We start from the raw sequence: 20,000 nt of genomic DNA on the forward strand, positions 1-20,000 counted from the left end.
CGTGCAGGTTTTTTGGTTGCGCTACGTGCAGGGTTTAGGGGTGGGCTACGTGCAGGGTTTAGGGGTGGGCTACGTGCAGAGGGTGGGGTTCAGGGGTGGGCTACGTGCAGAGGGCGGGGTGGGCTACAAGCAGAGGGCAGGGTTTGAGGTGGGCTACATACAGAGGGCAGGGTTTGAGGTGGGCTACATACAGAGGGCAGGGTTTGAGGTGGGCTACGTTCAGAGTGCATCTCTAGTCACTCTAACCCAGTGATGGCGAACCTTGGCACCCCAGATGTTTTGGAACTACATTTCCCATGATGCTCAAATGCACTGCAGAGTGCATGAGCATCATGGGAAATGTAGTTCCAAAACATCTGGGGTGCCAAGGTTTGCCATCACTGCTCTAACCTCTCCCTATGTAGATGGATTTGGTACCACCCTGTGTATGCGGTTCAAGCCCCCCCCCCCATGTATTTGACTGTTATACCTCCCTGTGTGGGCGGCGTGGCCTTGCAGGGATGTCTATCCTGGTCTCACATTCAGGAGATCACAGGCTGGGGGTGGAGAGGTGATGCCCTTTATATTCCGTTTACTCATTACTGCCCTCTTGTGTTTGTCATGTGCAGGTGATGTGAAAAATTACTGGGTGAGACACAAGGTGAAGCAGAGAGGGGATTACTACTTCCATCTGCGCACGTTCGAGGGCACCTGGGATCAGCCGCCAGACTTTAACCCCCACACCACCCATCTGTCCCGGGAGGAGATCCAGGTCAGGACCCTTAAAGGAACACTTCATGTGTTACTGGTTTGCTATATTAGTCTTATTGGGCTGTAGATGAACACCTGTACTTCTGTATTTCTGTATTTTTCAGTCGGTGATCACCCGGGTGACGAGCAGCTTCCAGCGGGAGAAGCAGTGGCAGGCCAATACGGACATCCTGGTGAAGCTGCAGGCTCACATGAGAGGCTATCTGATCCGCAAGGCCTTCTCGGAGCGCATGCACCTGCTGCACAGACAAGTGCCGGCCATCACCCTCATACAGGTACCCAATGCCGTCATCAGGCAGCCAATGGATACACAACAGCAGCAAGCCCCGCCCCTCAAAACTTTTCTTGTTATCCAAAAGATTTTAAACTTGTATGAATTCTGCTATTAGTAAGTCTATGAATAAATTCCTGGTGTCACAAAATACTGCAACAGTATTGGTTTCAATAAAGCCCCCCTTTTTAATAGCAATATTCAGTGTATTTCTCTAGACTGGGACGATATCGGTCTGCTGCAGGCTGGAGGAAGCATTTCCTCTTTCACTCAGACTATACATTGTAACTTTGTAGCAAGGAAGAGGGCTGCAGCAGGGGGCTAATCTGTGTCAGACATTTGTGTCTCACAGCCAAGAACTGCAGAGGCCCCCGCCCACCCCCCGAGGTTTACAGGACTGTATCATCTCTGAGCTAGCATCTGAAGTAGATGGTGGCCCTGCAGAAAAAGAAGACTAAGCATTTCAGGAAGAGCTCTGTGCATTAATAAATGCCTCAAAGTTTTTTTTTTTTTTTTTTTTTTTTTTTTTTTTTTTTACATTCCCTAACCTGCATGATGATAGGTCCATTATCTTATTCTTCAATTGATCGCTCAGACTTTACATTGTAACTTTGTCACAAGGTGAGGGGCTGATCTGTGTCAGACGTTTGTGAACACAACCAGGAACTTGGTCAGCATCTCAGTGCAGGAAGAAGATGAATTGATGACCTGTGGTTTATTATTAAGCAAAGATCATGCCGTCCTGGGCGGGGGAGGGGACAAACGGGTACTGTGATCTACTGATGATTTATGGGCTAAATATACTCACAATTGTATGGTGTGGGGTTTTTTTTTTTTTTATTTATTTATTTTTTTTTTTTTGTGCCAACAGGCCCACTGGAGAGGATACAGCCAGCGAAGAGCTTATCTGCAGAGACTGAACTATTTATACAGGAATGTCAAAGCCGTCATTAAGGTGACACCTCCTATTTGATTGGATGACTTTATTGCATTTGAAAAATCCCCCCCACCTTTTCCCTCCTCTCCTTCCTTTCCCTCCTCTCCTTCCTTTCCCTCCTCTCCTTCCTTTCCCTTCCCTTCTCCTCCTTCCTTTCCCTCCTCTCCTCCTTCCTTTCCCTCCTCTCCTCCTTCCTTTCCCTCCTCTCCTCCTTCCTTTCCCTTCTCTTTTTCTTTCCTCCTCCCTTATTTTTCCTTCTCCCTCCTCCTTCCCCATCTTTCTCTCTCTCTCTCTCTCTCTCTCTCTCTCTCTCTCTCTCTCTCCCCCCCCCCTCCCTTCTTTTTCCTTCTATTTTCTCTCCTTCTCCCTCCTACCCCCTCCGATCCTTCCCTCCCTTCTTTCTCCTTTCCTTTTCTCTCGGCCTTCCGCTTCCATTCCTTCTCTCTTCTCTCTCCCTCCCTTCCTTCTCTCTTCTCTCTCCCTCCCTTCCTTCCTTCCTTCCTTCCTTCCTTCCTTCCTTCCTTCCTTCCTTCCTCCCTCCCTCCCTCCCTCCCTCCCTCCCTTCCTTCTCTCTTATCCCTCCCTCCCTTCCTTCCTTCTCTCTTATCCCTTCCCTCTCTCTTATCCCTTCCCTCCCTTCCTTCCTTCTCTCTTATCCCTTCCCTCCCTCCTTCCCTTCCTTCTCTCTTATCCCTTCCCTCCCTCCCTTCCTTCTCTCTTATCCCTTCCCTCCCTCCCTTCCTTCTCTCTTATCCCTTCCCTCCCTCCCTTCCTTCTCTCTTATCCCTTCCCTCCCTCCCTTATCCCTTCCTCCCTCCCTTCCTTCTCTTATCCCTTCCTCCCTCCCTTCCTTCTCTTATCCCTTCCTCCCTCCCTTCCTTCTCTTTCTTGTCTCCCCTTGCCTTTCCCCCTCCCTCGTAAATGTGTGTATGTATATGTATATATATATATTCTTGGGTTATGACTCCTCCCTCTATCTACACTCAGATCCAATCATATGTCAGAATGTGGCTCGCCCGCAAGAAGTATCGCGAGAGGCTCCGCTATTTCCGGAGGAATGTGAGTCACCCCTAAAATTTTCAGCTTTGTGTCTGGTGGGGGTATAACAATTCCCGGGGTGGTCCTGTAGGGGGCGTGAAATTGATATTTTGATGATAGGCAACTCCTATCCTCATATTGATTAGTGGTTCCAAATTAATAATAACTACTGCAGTAGGGAACAGACACAAAAGATAGGCTCAGCATCTTTCCAAATAACCGTTCTCCTTTATTATGACGCATGTGAAGGTTTTTATACACATGATTACGTAGGTATCACATTAATATTACAATTGTACATTTATGGTAACAAGGGGCGTAACATAGGCAGGCAAATTCTAATCAGGACTCGAAAGAATGCAAAACATGTACTGAAAACATTATTAGTGCCGTGTGCACAGTGAGGGCATTGTGCAATACATATAAAACAGAATACAATTATATACAGAACCCACAAATTTCCATTACAGGCGCTACATAAAGAAATAATTCTGGACCCCCCCCAACATGTGATGCCTTTCTCTTTGCAGGTCGCAAGTGTGATTAAAATCCAAGCTGCCTTCCGAGCCACCAAAGCCAGAGGAGACTATAGGATGCTGGGTAAGGGCCTCTTCATGGGTTTTAGGGTAAACCCCGAGCTTTAAATCTGAACTCCATCCTTCTCTGCTAGTCCCTCCCACCAGTCATGAGGGGCCTGCATTGTATAGAGAAGCATGGAGACCCAATAATGTCACTTGGTGTGAAATAAGGAATAAAGAAAATGCCATTATAGTAGGGGTGGACTGACAACTCATGGGGCCCCCGGGCAATAGGAGATTATGGACCCCCCCCCAGGCAATCAGATTATGGGGCCACACAGTATACACATACATGTTTCTATTGGCTGAGAAGGTACTGGAGAGGTGGGGCAACTATAATCTCAGGATTTTTAGACCAAAAGGATGTCGGTAAGGGACATTTCAGAGACAGATGTTAAAAAAAACCAAAAAAAAAAGCACAGATTTTAACATACTGTCCCTGGTTTTACTTAGGCTGGCAACCCTGATGGGTCCCCTAGTGGCTCGGGGGCCCTCGGGCAGTGCCCGAGTAGCCAAACGGTCAGTCCGCCCCTGGCCATTAGTATGTCGATAAAAGGAAGTCCAAAAAATAAGCAGATTAGGCTTCAGATTTAAAATAAAACCTTCACTGACCTCTATAGCAGCCGGCACTGTGGAGTAATTCATCCTCAAGTTGACAGCAGAAGCTCAGCGGCCACTCCCTGTCCTACGGTGACAACACTCACCTGCTGTACTCTATCCATGGAGAAGCAGAGTTGTCATCCTAGGACAGGAAGTATTAGGACTACATGACCGCCTTCCCTGCCGAAACAACATTTATAGGAGTATTACTACATAAGGTGAAACGCGTAACCATTTATTTTTTATTTTTTCACTTGCAGTCCACGCCACGAACCCCCCGCTCTATGTCCTGCGGAAGTTCGCCCACCTCATGGAGCAGAGCGAGAGGGATTTCTGGGAGGAGAGAGAAGCCATGAAGCTACGGGAGGAGGTGGTGAAGAAAATCCGATCCAATCAACGCCTGGAGAACGACCTCAACCTCATGGACATAAAGATCGGCCTCCTGGTGAAAAACAGGATCACCTTGCAGGTAGGTGGGCCCTTTCCCGACAAGGTCTGGGGCAGGTAAGTGAATGGTGGCCGAGGCCTTAGGGGCTACATTCGCACCGCCAGCCGTTCTTGGCTCGAAGCTACAAAACGCTGGAGGCGTTTATAGAGACGGTTCGGATCTCCACTCTAAGTCGCCTGAAGGTCTAAAAAAGTTCTGGGGCAGATTTGAGCGTTTTTATTCCCATGGAAATGAATGAAAACACGCCATTCATGCGTTTTTTGTTTATTTTTTTATTTTATTTTTTTGTGTGGGGTTTTTATTTTTTTGTGAACATTCATACGTTTGGCGAGATTTTTCTTTTTTTTTTTTTCTTCAAAGGAAATTTCTTTAAAAACAATAGTAATATATGAATTAATAAGTACACAACTAAAATCATCATAAATTAATTAATATGTAATACATTAATATTTTACATTTGGGGTAATTATTTAATTTAGGATATATATATATATATATATATATATATATATATATATATATATATATATATATATATATATATATATATATATATATATATATATATATATTTTTTTTATTTTTTTTTGGGTTGGGGCCAAGGTTAGGAGTTAATTATTTATTATTACTTCATATTCATTTATTAAATTTATGATTATTTTTATTTGTGTATTTATTTTACATTTATTCTAGTGGTAGTAACACCCTAAATAACCCTAACTCTAAACCTAACCTTAAGACTAACCCCTTACCCTAATAAAAAATAATAATAATAGAAATAAAAGCTAAAAAAAAGCTGAAATCTCTAGCAACAGATGAGTTTTCTCTATTGACTATTAATAAAATGGCAAAGCTCAAGCGCTGTATAAAACCACCCAAGTCGTTTATAAACACGTGGCAAAATCGCGCGCAAAAAAAAAAAACGCTCAAAGATGCTGGATGTGATTGCAGCGTCAGTCCTGCATCAGACTAGATCCTGAGATTGAAGGGCTACACCAAGAATTAAAAATTCAGATATGAAACTGATTCTGATTAGAAGTTAAAATAAAAGACTCTTTGTAACAACGCGTTTCGGGGGTCTGGTAATACACCTTTTATATCAGGACTTGAACAACTCCTTTTTATTAATAGGGTCACCCTGCATGGTCAACCGCTTGTTAATTGTATTATTACTATAACAGGTTAGCCATTTAAAGAAATGAAGATGTCGGCCACACAGGGAGTGCGTTGTTTTTAGTAAGTCGGATGTCACATAGGCTATCACTGTGAGAATGGGCAGTAAAGCGCAACCCTTTTGTAAGAAAAAGCAGGAAGCCGCGTCTACATATGTAATAATGGTATTTCTTATTTTGTGGTGTGACAAGTCCGCGGTGGTCTTTTATTTATTTTTGTACAGGAAGTGGTTTCTCACTGCAAGAAGCTGACCAGGAAGAACAAAGAGCAGCTGTCTGACCTGATGGCCATCGATAAGCAGAAAGGGTTAAAGTCTCTGAGCAAGGAGAAGCGGCAGAAGCTGGAAGCCTATCAACACCTCTTCTACCTGCTGCAGGTGAGTGAACCCCATCCACCAATCACAGCGCATCTTCCTGCATGATGGGGTCCCACCTATATTATAAATGTATATAAATATTCATCAATATAAAAAAAAAAAAAAAAAAATTACCATCAATATTTTAAAAAATATAATAATAATACATATTAGCAGAACCAAAACAAAAAATATGTTTGTTTGGTTCTGCTAATACGTAGGGGGCTGTTTGTTTAAAAAAAAAAAAGTATAATTATATATAACAAATACTACTACATCATCAATAATAGTAATAGATTACATATTTTTGACTTGTGTTTATATATGTCCAGCATTTTCACAGCCATTCCGAATAATCACCATAGTGCATCTGTGTGTGTGTGTGTTTCCTACGATCACCAGCTCCATCTAGTGGCCATCATGGCGGATTTTCCCGATTGCAATATTTCAGGAAAATACCACAATGTATCCACTTGATGGAGCTGGTGATCAGAGGAAATGCGCACAGACACATTATGGGGATTATTTGCAACGACTGAGACAGACACTTGATGATTAATCTTCTTCTTCCTTCTTTTTTTTATTTTTATGATGATTTTTATTATTGGTGAGGATGATTATCATTATTGAAGAGGGTGATTATTCTACAGGATTTGTATAGTGCCAGCAGTTTGCGCACTGCTTTATAATCTACAGAGAGACAGTACAGTTAAAATACAATCAAACACAGGAGGGTTAAGAGGTCCCTGCTTATAGGAGCTTACAATCTAATAATTTAGCTTACCAGTCCTTTGCTGTGGTGGCTGCATTTGTTTTTTTTCCCTTAGTGATCCTACCAGCAACACACTTCTGCTTGAGAGTGACACCCCTTACTGCAGTGTATTTATGAAGAAACCTTCATCGTCACCCAAGGACAGAATCTGCGTTAGGACTACAGAACACCTTTCTCAAACCCTCCCCTCCAGGACATAGTGGGTGCTGTTCTGTAGTCCCATAGAGATACATGAGAGCAGTGCAGAAAACCGGGGAAAGTCATCCGCTCACGAGATTTTCTTTTGCACATCAGATATGGCAAATGGTTTTCAGTGGTGTATGGAGCAGACAAATAAGAAATATATTAAGATTTATCTACACTTCAACACAATTTATTTTCTTTTTGGAGAATACTTTCTTTCTTCTCTTTCTTCTCTTTCTTCTCTTTCTTTTTCTTTCTTCTCTTTCTTCTCTTTCTTTTTCTTTCTTTCTTTCTTTCTTTCTTTCTTTCTTTCTTTCTTTCTTTCTTTCTTTCTTTCTTCCTTCTCTTTCTTTCTTCTCTTTCTTCTCTTTCTTTCTTCTCTTTCTTCTTTCTTTCTTCTCTTTCTTCTTTCTTTCTTCTCTTTCTTCTTTCTTTCTTCTCTTTCTTCTTTCTTTCTTCTCTTTCTTTCTTTCTTTCTTCTCTTTCTTCTTTCTTTCTTCTCTTTCTTCTTTCTTTCTTCTCTTTCTTTCTTTCTTTCTTCTCTTTCTTCTTTCTTTCTTCTCTTTCTTCTCTTTCTTCTTTCTTTCTTCTCTTTCTTTCTTTCTTTCTTTCTTCTCTTTCTTCTTTCTTTCTTCTCTTTCTTTCTTTCTTTCTTCTCTTTCTTCTTTCTTTCTTCTCTTTCTTCTCTCTTTCTTCTCTTTCTTCTTCCTTTTCTTTCTTCTTTCTTTCTTCTTTCTTCTTTCTTCTTTCTTTCTTCTCTTTTTCTTCTTTCTTCTCTTTCTTTCTTCTCTTTCTTTTCTTTCTTTCTTCTCTTTCTTTTCTTTCTTTCTTCTCTTTCTTTTCTTTCTTTCTTCTCTTTCTTTTCTTTCTTTCTTCTCTTTATTCTCTTTTCTTTATTTTTTATTTTTCTGTGCAGGTAGAAGCTCCGACATTCTCATCACGTCTTCCATCATGATGCATAGGGGGCCTATAGAGCGCTGCATTGCATTGTGGGATATGGAGATGGGAGCCGGAGTAGGCGTTTGCTTACAGGAGGGGAGCGCACTCTTGGTGGGCATCATCATTGTGGGTATGCTTCCTAAACGTTCACTGATCAACCAGGGTGGTGAGGCTTGGACTCGCAGCCTGCAGAATCTGAAAAAGCGTTGCCAGCATTTATTTTGTATATTGCCCATATAAGGAGACATCGTAAGAACGTTCATTGCAACAATAAGTCCTACTAGTGTGTGACCAGCCTCTCTTCTGACTCGTATGGATGTGGTCACAGTTAACTCTTGGTTATCACATTTCTTAACAATAAAATAGTCCTCAATGTTTGTACTCCTGTTTTTAGACCCTTCCGGAATATATGGCCAAACTGATCTTCCAGATGCCGCAAAACAAATCCACCAAGTTCATGGAATCTGTGACCTTCACCCTATACAACTACGCCTCCAACCGCAGAGAGGCCTACCTGCTGCTCAAGTTATTCCGCACTGCCCTGCAGGAGGAGATAACGTAAGAGGGGGGGGCAGATTTTTATTTGGGGGGGGGGGGAGCGGCCGGATGACCTCAATCTCCTAGGAGGCATCTAAATGGTCTAGCCAGGTTGTCGCCAGGATGTGCTTTTTGAGTTTAGACTATGTCCTGCAGTCATCTATGGGGCTGTTCATTGTCTATTTCTAGGCTTTAGGTCCACTGATTCTGCATTTCAGACTGTAGAGAGGTCCTGGACCTGCCCGTGCTGTCTGGCAGGGGGTGCCTAGATCACATCACTAATTTTATGAATTTCGTAAGGATATTTAGAATTTTTTTTAAAATGTCAATAAACGTGAATAAACGTTAGAAAAGGCAATTGAGATAAAATTTTGAATAGCAGATGGAAAGGGAGGCTGGGGGGGTCATGTTGGACCAAAGTGATTTTATTACATAGGCTACAGGGGATGTTAAAGGAAACCTTTCCTGAGAAGGTCAGGGGGCCGCCATTGCTGCTACTCAGTTTCCTGGGGGTCATCCTTACATCTGGCTTCAAAACTTTGACATTTTACAGATACTGGAGAAAGAGGGGTGAGGACTGGAGAGTTTTGATGTCCAAAAGAGCGTATTACAATATACAGTTCAATCAGAGTCTGTGTAAATAGCCACCACTTTTACAGTGTTTGAGGCCCCCTTCATCAGGGATTGATAAATAGATGGAATATCTAAAGCCGTGGTGGGCTGGGTGCTTCCTATGCAGTCGGCATTGGTAGTGTTTGGTTGTTTCTTTTTCAAAGGGGCTTTAATGATTGTGATCTGTTGCAGTCCAGTATAATGTTCCCTGTCAAGAACTTTTATCCTGTTGCATATATGCAATCTCCAACCGCACCCGTATTCTGGTTCCTCTAGCAAGTCTGCGGTACCATGTCCATATTCTGGTTCCTCTAGCAAGTCTTCTGTACCATGTCCATATTCTGGTTCCTCTAGCAAGTCTTCGGTACCATGTCCATATTCTGGTTCCTCTAGCAAGTCTTCTGTACCATGTCCATATTCTGGTTCCTCTAGCAAGTCTTCGGTACCATGCCCATATTCTGGTTCCTCTAGCACAGTGATTCTCCAACAGGGTATCTCCAAAGGTTGCTAGGGGTTCCTTCAGCATTGGGCAATTTCTGCCTCTCAGATAAGTTCCTACTCACACCATTGATCTTTTTAGCTATCTGCAAGTAGGTTATGCTTCCCAATGACCACAAGTGTGAGGACCATCCTTCCCACTGACCATCACACTAATGTATCATGAGTTGTAGACTTCTAATTTTTAGCAGGGGTTCCCCAAGACTGGAGAACTATTTCAAGGGTTTCTCTGTGTTGAAAAGGTTGAGAAAGGCTGCTCTAGCAAGTCTTCCATATTCTGGTTCCTCTAGCAAGTCTTCAGTACCATGCCCATATTCTGGTTCCTCTAGCAAGTCTTCAGTACCATGCCCATATTCTGGTTCCTCTAGCAAGTCTTCAGTAGCGTGTCCAAATTTTGGTTCCTCTAGCAAGTCTTCGGTATCATGTCAATATTCTGGTTCTTCTAGCAAGTCTTTGTCTGACGTTACAGATACGAGAGAAAGAGAGGTGAGGTCTGGAGAGTGGATTACAATATACAGCTCAATCAGAGTCTATGTAAATAACCCCCACTTTTCAGTGTTTGAGGCCTCCTTCATCAGGTATTAATGGAATATCTAAGGTCCTGGTGCGCTGCATGAGGCCCTTTGGTGCTTCCTATGTGGTCCTTTTTTTTTTTTTAAAGGGGATATAATGACCGTGAACTCTTGCAGTCTAATGTAATATTTCCTTTCTCTAACTTTTTGTCCTGTTACATATATACAATCTCCAACTGCACTTGTGGCTTGTCCATATTCTGGTTTCTCTTCAGTCTATGGTCATCCTTGTGGCATAACGTATACTAAAATATTGTGTGGCTTGATGGCCACAGTTGAGGACCCTTCTTGTTGGTTGAAAACTACTGACCTTAGACATGGATTGAGGTATTTAGTCCAGAGTTTGTTAAAGGTTATCTTTTAGGCAGGGTCATCGGCTGTAAACGCTGAGTCAAACACCTAAAGTTAATTTCTTTATCTATTCATATATCAAACCTTGGTGAAGGGGGGGTTTGCCTAAATGCTTTCTGCTTGAACTTTACATTGGAGTACTATTATTTTGGACTTTGACGCTGGTGTGGTGCTCCTGCCGTTATCTTTCTTCAGTATCAGTTTGAAGCAGCCTAGAACCCCTTTGGTTTAGGGGAGCGGCCAGTTCAGTGTTAAATCGCTCCTTTTTACCACCGCAGATCGGCATTCTGCTTCCAGGTCAGGGACTCAAACTTTATTGAACCCAGCTGGTCAGTTTACTTGCCAGACAACTAGCCGCATCAAAAGGCAATTGGCAATGGCAGCCCCTCATAGGAAAAATTGCTGTAAATATAAAAGATCTTTAAATTAGGATCCTGAAGCTTTAATTATTATTTTTATTTATTTTTTCTGATCTTCTCAGCTCCAAGGTAGACCGAATTCAAGACATCATAACTGGAAATGCGACAGTCATACGTTTACTGGTCAGCTTTTACCGCAGCGCTCGGGGGCAAAATGCCCTGAGACAAATTCTGGGGAACGTGGTGAAGGAGGTTTTGCAGGACAAAGCCATAAACATTCGGATCAACCCAGTGGAGATCTACAAGGGCTGGGTCAACCAAGTGGAGACGCAGACTGGAAAGAAGAGGTGAGTTGAGGAAATTTCCACCTGCTTGATGGAGATGACAATAAACTATATAGCAGCTTTTAGTGTTTCCAACCTTGTGGTAACAGTTTGGAGAAGGCTCTTTACTTTCTCAGCATGACTGTCCCCCGTGTGTAAAGTCAGCTCCATAGATGCATGGTTTGGTGTGGAGGAGCATGAGTAGGGTTAAGGTCCAGGCTCTGTGTAGGCCAGTTGAGTTTCTCCACACCAAACTGGTCAAACCCTGACTTTATGGAGCCAGCCACCATTTATAAGGTCAGGTACTGATGTTGGGTGAGAAGACCAGACTTGCCATTGGCATTCCAACACAATCCAAACAATGTTGAGTAGGGTTGAAGTCATGGCTCTGTGCAGGATACCCAACACCTTTTGGAATGCCGATGGCAAACCACCTCAGCCAGCATCAGTACCTGAGCTTAAAAATGGTGGCCAGCTACAAAAAAAATCAGAGTTTGACCAGTTTGGTGTGGAGGAACTCAAGTGACCTGCACATAGCCTGACCTCAAGCCTACTTGAACACCTTTGGGATCAAATTAAAATCTGATTGTAAGCCGCCAGGTCTTCTCATCTAATATCAGTACCTGGCCTCACAAATATACTTTTGTCAGAATGGGCACAGGTTTCCACAGACAACCTCCAAAATCTTGTGGAAGGTCTTCTCAGAAAAGTAGAGTATTTTATGGTCATGGTTTTGGAATGAGATGTCCCAATAGTCACATAGGTGAAAAGGTCTTGTGTCCACAAATGCAAATATGCAATGACCCTCTTCTTTTCCATCTTACAGCACTCTCCCATACGATGTCACACCAGAGCAGGCTCTCACTCACTCTGAGGTTCAAAGACGTCTAGATATTTCTATCCGTAACCTCATTGCCATAACGGACAAATTTTTCTCAACCATCGTCGCAAACGTTGATCAGATCCCGTAAGTATTCGGACATCTTGATGGTAGTACTATCCCTACTGCAGCAAGTCAGTTGGGTGCAGTCAATCAAAAGTCCTTAGAGGCCAGAATATTATTTTGACAAGCTTAATGTTTCTAAATGCAGAGGACAGCTGTTCTATAAATCATGCATTATAGTTTGCTGGCTTTTCAATAAATTATTTTATTCTTCAACTTTGTAGTTACGGGATGCGTTACATAGGAAAAGTCTTAAAACATTCTTTAAGTCAGAAGTTCCCAAAGTCCAGAGAAGAAGACCTCCATAAGGTGAGAGGGATGGTCAGTCTTGGTCGCTTGTAATGCAAATGCATATTTCATGCATGCATGAAATATGCAAATGCGTATTTCATGCATGCATGATATAGAGATATATATATATATATATATATATATATATATATATAGATAGATAGATAGATAGATAGATAGATAGATAGATAGATAGATAGATAGATAGATAGATAGATAGATAGATAGATAGATAGATAGATAGATATATATATATATATATATATATATAATTATTTAGATTTATTTTGCATACGGTGGCTTGAGAAAGTATTCATAGCCTCATTTTTCCACATTTTTTCATTTTACAACCAAAAACGTAAAGGTCTCTTATTGGGATTTTATGTGATAGACCAACACAAAGTGGCACATAATTGTCAAGTTGAAGATAAGTGATAAATGGTTTTCAACATTTATTTATTTTTTTATTTTTATTTTTTTTATTTTTTTTACAGATAAATATGTGATAAGTGTGGGGTACATTTGTATTCAGCCCCCTTTTACTCTGATACCCCCTAACTAAGATCTAGTGGAACAGATTGTCTTCAGATGTCACCTAATTCGTAATTAGAGTCCACCTGTGTGTAATTTTAATCTCAGTATAAATACAGCTGTTCTGTGAAGCCCTCAGAGGTTTCTTAGAGAATCTTGGTGAACAAACAGCATCATGAAGGCCAAGGAACACACAAGACAGGTCAGGGGTGAAGTTTTGGTGAAATTGAAAGCAGGGTTAGGTTTAAAAAAAAAATATCCCAAGCTTTGAACATCTCACAGAGCTCTGTTCAATCCATCATCTGAAAATGGAAAGAGTATGGGCACAACTGCAAACCTACCAAGACATGGCCGTCCACCTAAACTGACTGGCCGAGCAAGGAGAGCATTCATCAGAGAAGCGACCAAGAGGTCCATGGTAACTGGAGGAGCTGCAGAGATCCACAGCTTAGGTGGGAGAATCTGTCCACAGGACAACTATTAGTCGTGCTCTCAAATCTGCCCTTTATGGAAGAGTGACAAGAAGAAAGCCATATGAAGTCTCGTTTGCAGTTTGTGAGAAGCCATGTTGGGGGAAACGGCAAACATGTGGAAGAAGGTGCTCTGGTCGGATGAGACCAAAATTTAACTTTTTTGTCCTAAAAGCAAAATGCTTTGTGTGGTGGAAAACACCGCACGTCACTCTGAACACACCATCCCCACCGTGAAACATGGTGGTGACAGCATCATGTTGAGGGGATGCGTTTCTGTTGATAGGAAGATGGATGGAGCCAAATACAGAGCCATCTTAGAAGAAAACCTGTTAGAGTCTGCAAAAGACTTGAGACCGGGGCGGAGGTTCATCTTCCAGCAGGACAACGACCCTAAAACATACAGCCAGAGCTACAATGGATTTGTTTAGATCAAAGCATATTCATGTGTTCGAATGGCCCAGTCAAAGTCCAGACCGAAATCCAACTGAGAATCGGTGGCAAGACTTGAAAATGGCTGTTCCCAGACGCTCTCCGTCCAATCTGACAGAGCTTGAGATATTTTGCAAAGAAGAAAAATGTCACTCTCTAGATGTGCAAAGCTGGTAGAGACATCCCCAAAAAAGACTTGCAGCTGTAATTGCAGTGAAAGGCGCTTCTACAAAGTATTGACTCAGGGGGGCGCCATACAAATGTACACCACACTTTTCACATATTTGTAAAAAAAATTTGAAAACCATTTATCATTTTCCTTTCATTTCATAATTATGTGACACTTTGTGTTGGTCTATCACAGGGGTTTCCAAACTGTGGCCCGTGGGCCAGATATGGCCCATTGCTAGCCTTTATCTGGCCCTTGGGGCACTATTCCTCCCACTGACACCAACAATGGAGCACCATTTCTTCCAATACCAATGATGGGATACTAGTCCTCTGTTTTCAATAAAGGCCCTACTCCTTCTATTGACCACCAACCCTGAGTCCATATTTATTCTCATTGATGCAAGGCCTGGGACACTTTCTGCCCCTGCTGGTCACAATCCGGCCCTCCTAAAGTCTAAAGGAAAATAAACTGGCCCTTTTGCTTGAAAAGTTTGGAGACCCCTGGTCTATCACATAAAATCCCAATAACGTTTTTGGTTGGAACATGGCAAAATGTGGAAAATTTCAAGGGGTGTGAATACTTTTTCAAGGCACTGTGTGTGTGTGTGTGTGTGTGTGTGTGTGTGTGTGTGTGTGTGTGTGTGTGTATGTATATATATGTATATATATATATATATATATATATATATATATATATATATATATATATATAATATATATAATGTGTATATTAGAAAAATATAATACTTTAAATTTTTTTTTGTGCATCCCTTAACCTGAGCATTGTTTCTGCCTGGTCTGGTGACATCACAGGTCCTTTTTTTTTTTTTTTTTTTTTTTTCTTCTGTCTTCCTCCTCCTGGTCCAGTGATATCAAGGTTCCTTCCTCTTCTCCTTTTATTCTTCTGCCCAGTCCAGTGATATCGGGGTCCTCCTTCTCCTCCATTTTTTTTTTATTTTTTTATTTTTTTTCTGGACTGGTGACATCATTGGTCCTTCCTCTTCTCTTCGATCACTCTTCTGCCCGGTCCTGTGACATCACAGGTCCTGCCTCTCCTCCATTATTCTTCTGCTTAGTCCAGTGACATCATGGGTCCTTCCTCCTCTTCTTCTCTAGTAGGGGGTGGTCCTTATTGTAGCACTTCAGGGCATACATGTAATGGTAGATGAGAGCCATTTAATACTGCCACCTTGTGAGCCCATGCCAATGTGATCACATACCCCGAGCAGGGCACACAGGAAGGGGTTGAACATTGCTGGCCATCCCTCAACCTGTAAGCCAGATGAGACCAAAGGTGGAGGACAGCACTGGAGGGGGGAAAGGGTGGGAGGGGGCTTTGCAAACACTGAAATCCACGGCAGCAAGTGCACACACCAGCACGCAGTAATGTACCGTGTGAATGAGCCATTTTATTTGACCCTTTCCTAGGAGAAATGCAAAGGTTGCCATTGCTGACTTGAAATGCTAATTGCCATAGCTAAATATTTCATCGGTTTAGATTGTTGGGAATTTGCTCTATTACCGATTCATGAACCCCGCCATGGTGGCCCCAGACGCCTTTGACATCGTGGACATCTCTGCGGGAGGGGCTATTCACCCGGACCAGAGGAGGACCCTGGGTTCCATCGCCAAGGTCCTACAGCACGCAGCCGCCAATAAGATGTTCGAGGATGCCCATCTCGGCCTGGTTAACCAATACCTTGCGGAAACGCACTGGAAGTTTGGGTAAGTTCTGGTCGCCTTGCCTTGTGTTAGTGGTTGGTATAACCACCCATGGTTGGTTTTGATCTTTTGGGTTACAGGAAGTTTGGGTAAATTCTGGTCGCCTTGCCTTGTGTTATTGGTTGGTATAACCACCCATGGTTGATTTTGATCTTTTGGGTTACAGGAAGTTTGGGTAAATTCTGGTCGCCTTGCCTTGTGTTATTGGTTGGTATAACCGCCATGGCTGATTTTGATCTTTTTGGGTTATAGGAAGTTCATCCGCACAGCATGCAACGTCCCAGAGCCAGAAGACAGATTTAATATAGATGAGTATTCAGAGATGGTCAGCACCATGAAGCCGGTTATTTACATCACTGTTGGAGAGCTGATTGACACTCACAAGGTATGGTCAATAGTTTTTGGTCAGTTGGCTGAGGAGGGTGTTATATTGAGAAACCAACTTGCCTTAACGTGGACCTGTGTGTCGGAGTACTGTGCATGTACTTCCAGGCACAGTACTCCCCCCTTGGCAATGCCTTCATCTACATTTCACTCCAGGAGAATGGTGTCCTCTTTATTTAGGCAGCATCTAGGGTTGCTTTCCATCTCCTCGAGTGACAGGTCCACGAAGATGGTTAGAAAATTCCAGGTAGGAGCAAAGCTGTGATTATGGCCAGGAGATCTCGCTGTTAGAATATACAAGACTTTTACGAAGTCAGGCCATTGTTCAGTTTACTGGGCTCCACCTAATATTGAAAAAAAAAAAATTGGTTTAGAGTCAGCTGATCTTCTTCTTTTTTAAATGTTTTAAATCCTAAAAATGAGAAAATGGCTACCATTTTATAGTTTATAAAAGTGCAAACTATACAAAAAATACTCTATTAATAGTCTTTTGATGTAGCACTGAATGTTCTCTGCATTTCCAGCTGTTACTAGAACACCAAGACTCCATCGCCCCCGACCACAAAGATCCCATACATGAACTACTGGAGGATCTCGGAGAACTGCCCACAGTCCAGTCTCTGATCGGTGCGGTCCATTGGATTCATACATACAAATTGTACCATTTGCAAAAAAAAATAAAAACATCTGCCAACATTTCATGGTCTTAATTTCCAGGCGAAAGCACCTCAAACCTCCATGACGCGGCCTCCGTGGAGGCGCTGGCTCAGCTCCGGAAGCTGGAGATCTCTCTCACCCTCACCAATAAGTTTGATATGACCGAATCTAATATGGAACAGATGGACACCCAGAGCCTCCTACTCAGGTGACCAGCTGGCCTAGTACACCATGTTTTTATTTATATAGAGTTATATAATTATATTACATATATTTAACCACTTCAATACCGGGCACTTTCACCCCTTCCCAACCAGGACAATTTTCAGCTTTTAGCGCTGTCGCACTTTGAATGACAATTTCGTGGTCATGGTACACTATACCCAAACAAAATTTTTAGCATTTAGTTCCCACAAATAACTTTCTTTTGGTGGTGTTTGATCACCTCTGTGTTTTTTATTTTTATTTTTTGCTAAACAAGCAAAAAAAGACAGAAAAAAAAAAGAAAGTTTTATGATTTAGTTTAGATCAAAGCATATTCACATGTTAGAATAGTCCAGTCAAAGTCCAGACCTAAATCCAATTGGGAACACGCCATCCCCTCCGTGAAACATGGTGGTGACAGTCTGCAAAAGACTTGAGACTGGGGGCGGAGGTTCACCTTCCATCAGGACAACGACCCGAAACATACAGCCAGAGCTACAATGGAATGGTTTAGATCAAACCATAGTCATGTGTTAGCCCTTGGGTCGGAGATTCCGACGGAATGTGTCCGATCGGACCGTTTTGTCGGATAATCCGACTGTGTGTGCACTGTTTCCGTCGGAGTATCCGTCGGACCAAATTTTCCAACTTGCTGGAAATATTTTCCGACAAACTGCTCCGATCGGACACAGTCCGATCACATGTAGAGAATTCCGATCGGACAAAGTGCCACGCATGCTCAGATCAAATTCCTACATCAAAGCTATTGGCTACTAGCCTGAACATAGTCCCATCGTAACGAAATAACGTCATCACGTTCTGAACGATCGGATTTTCCGACAACGTCGACCGTGTGTATACAACGGTTTCGGACAAAATCCGATGGATTTGGTTGTCGGAATCTCCGACCGTGTGTACAAGGGCTTAGAATGGTCCAAAGTCCAAGTCCAGACCTAAATACAATTGGGAATCTGTGACTTGAAAATTGCTGTTCAGACGCTCTCCGTCCAATCTGACAGAGCTTGAGATATTTTGCAAAGAAGAATGAGCAAAAATGTCCCTCTCTAGATGTGCCAGACCATTTTTCAGAAATTTGAGTGCAGCAACTAAAAATAGTACTTTTGTTGTTTGTGTGACCCCCCCCCCCCCCCCCGTTTGTATGCATGCCTGACAAAGTTGGGGCTCCTATTGAGACGACGGGTGTTTCCTGGGGTATTTCCTCCCAGATCTGGGCTAGGGCATTCATTGGGCTCCTGAACAGACTGAGGTGCAATCTGGCGGGGTCAAATGGACTGAAACATAATGTCCCAGAGGTGTTTTATTGGATTTAGGTCAGGCGAGCATGGGGGACCATTCAATGATAGGAATTCCTCCAGGAACTGGCTGTATGCTCTCGCCACATGAGGCCGGGGCATTGTCGAGCCATGACGCCACACGAGGCTGGGCACCTGCTGCCATTTTTCTGTACCCCAGTCCTTATATTTTTGTACATAGTTGAATCTCCAGCTTTGTTTTTTGTGTCCAATGCGCAACGTATGCATGTACTAAATCTGTTGCCTTTCATACAGCACCAAGCACATGCTGCTGGATGTCATCCAGTCCCAGCCCGGGGACACACTAACGGAGCTGCTCCACACCTCGGCCTCCGCACACCAGGTAAGCTCCCCGTCTGGATCGTTGTCCGTTGATGGAACCACCTGGTTGTCTAGATCAGGGGTCTCCAAACTTTTTAAACAAAGGGCCAGTTCACTGTCCATTAAGCTTGAGGGAGGGGCTGGGCTGTGGCCATTGGGAGTAGAATTCTGCTCCATTATTGGTAATATGAGGAGGCATTGAGCCCAATTGTTGGTGTCATTGGGAGAAATTGTACCCCATCATTGGTGTCAGTGGGAAGAATTGTGCTCCAACGTTGGTATCATTGGGCCCCATTGTTGGTGTCAGTGGGGCTATTGAACTGTGCTCATGTCCAGGCTTATTTTATCAATTCCCCCCAGGCTTCAGCTGCAATACTCCCCTCCTCCCCAGCTCTGTCTCCCACAGTAACTTGTTTTCTGCCACAAGATATCCTCAGTCTTCTAGGTTGAATGAAGCCTTGGGTCCTTCAAAACAGAAGACTGAGCTAATACTATAAATGTAATATATTATGTACCTGCCTTCTGAGAAGACGTCACCAAAGCTCCTTGTGCTTAGTGTAATGGTGCAGAGCGTGGCATTGATGTTGTAACGTTTGGCGGTGGTCTTGTCATCACTGAGGACCACTCACTGTTAGGAGTATAGGATGAGGATCCAGGACATCACATGGCCAGCCTTGAGTCTTCTGGAAAAAGTGAGCATAACAAAAAAATGTTGTGGAATCCAAGGTCTTGAAGTTAGGATCTCAAAGTTGGGCTTCAATACAGACCTTCCCAACAACGTATACCAATCTTTTTGTAGGCCCTCTCCCACTGCTCCATTCACCTTCCAGGAGCTAAATATGAATGTGTAACCAATGAGTCGCCACAATGGTAGCCTTCTCACACAGGGCTTATTGACCCAGTGATGTCACATGCCTCTTCTTAGCCAGAAGTAGCAGGTATTTCCTTTCGACTCCCAGAAATGAATAAAGCAGTGGGAGAACGAAGGTAAGTTTCCAAGTAATGTGGGATTAAAGCAAACCCTTGGCTTTGCCATAAATGTTATCCTAGGATGACCTTTCTCAACCTTTTCAACGAGAGGAACCCTTGAAATAACTTTCCAGTCTCAGAGAACCTTTGCTAAAAAATTACTATATTACAAACTCATGATAAGAATGGCCCCTGCGTTGGTGGCCGGTGGGAAGAATGCCCCTTGCGTTGGTGGCCGGTGGGAAGAATGCCCCTTGCGTTGGTGGCCGGTGGGAAGAATACCCCTTGCGTTGGTG

The 20,000-nt window shown here is 43.0% G+C and overlaps 1 protein-coding gene across 1 annotated transcript in view; it reads left to right on the forward strand.

Annotated features, from left to right (window-relative positions):
- LOC143942785 (ras GTPase-activating-like protein IQGAP3) overlaps positions 1–20,000 on the forward strand; it is a 52,105-nt gene that overhangs the window by 25,423 nt on the left and 6,682 nt on the right. The window contains exons 18-33 of the mRNA XM_077464177.1: positions 609–751; positions 855–1,025; positions 1,893–1,976; positions 2,946–3,017; positions 3,527–3,596; positions 4,435–4,643; positions 6,019–6,171; positions 8,439–8,602; positions 11,096–11,320; positions 12,123–12,263; positions 12,464–12,548; positions 15,633–15,859; positions 16,109–16,241; positions 16,765–16,867; positions 16,958–17,105; positions 18,670–18,757. Coding sequence (XP_077320303.1) covers positions 609–751; positions 855–1,025; positions 1,893–1,976; positions 2,946–3,017; positions 3,527–3,596; positions 4,435–4,643; positions 6,019–6,171; positions 8,439–8,602; positions 11,096–11,320; positions 12,123–12,263; positions 12,464–12,548; positions 15,633–15,859; positions 16,109–16,241; positions 16,765–16,867; positions 16,958–17,105; positions 18,670–18,757 — 2,216 coding nt within the window. The remainder of the gene's footprint in view (positions 1–608; positions 752–854; positions 1,026–1,892; positions 1,977–2,945; positions 3,018–3,526; positions 3,597–4,434; positions 4,644–6,018; positions 6,172–8,438; positions 8,603–11,095; positions 11,321–12,122; positions 12,264–12,463; positions 12,549–15,632; positions 15,860–16,108; positions 16,242–16,764; positions 16,868–16,957; positions 17,106–18,669; positions 18,758–20,000) is intronic.

Source organism: Lithobates pipiens, unplaced genomic scaffold (assembly GCF_037356315.1).
Source record: "Lithobates pipiens isolate NorthernLeopardFrog02 unplaced genomic scaffold, aLitPip1_a1.2 Scaffold_30, whole genome shotgun sequence".
Taxonomy (NCBI): domain Eukaryota; kingdom Metazoa; phylum Chordata; class Amphibia; order Anura; family Ranidae; genus Lithobates; species Lithobates pipiens.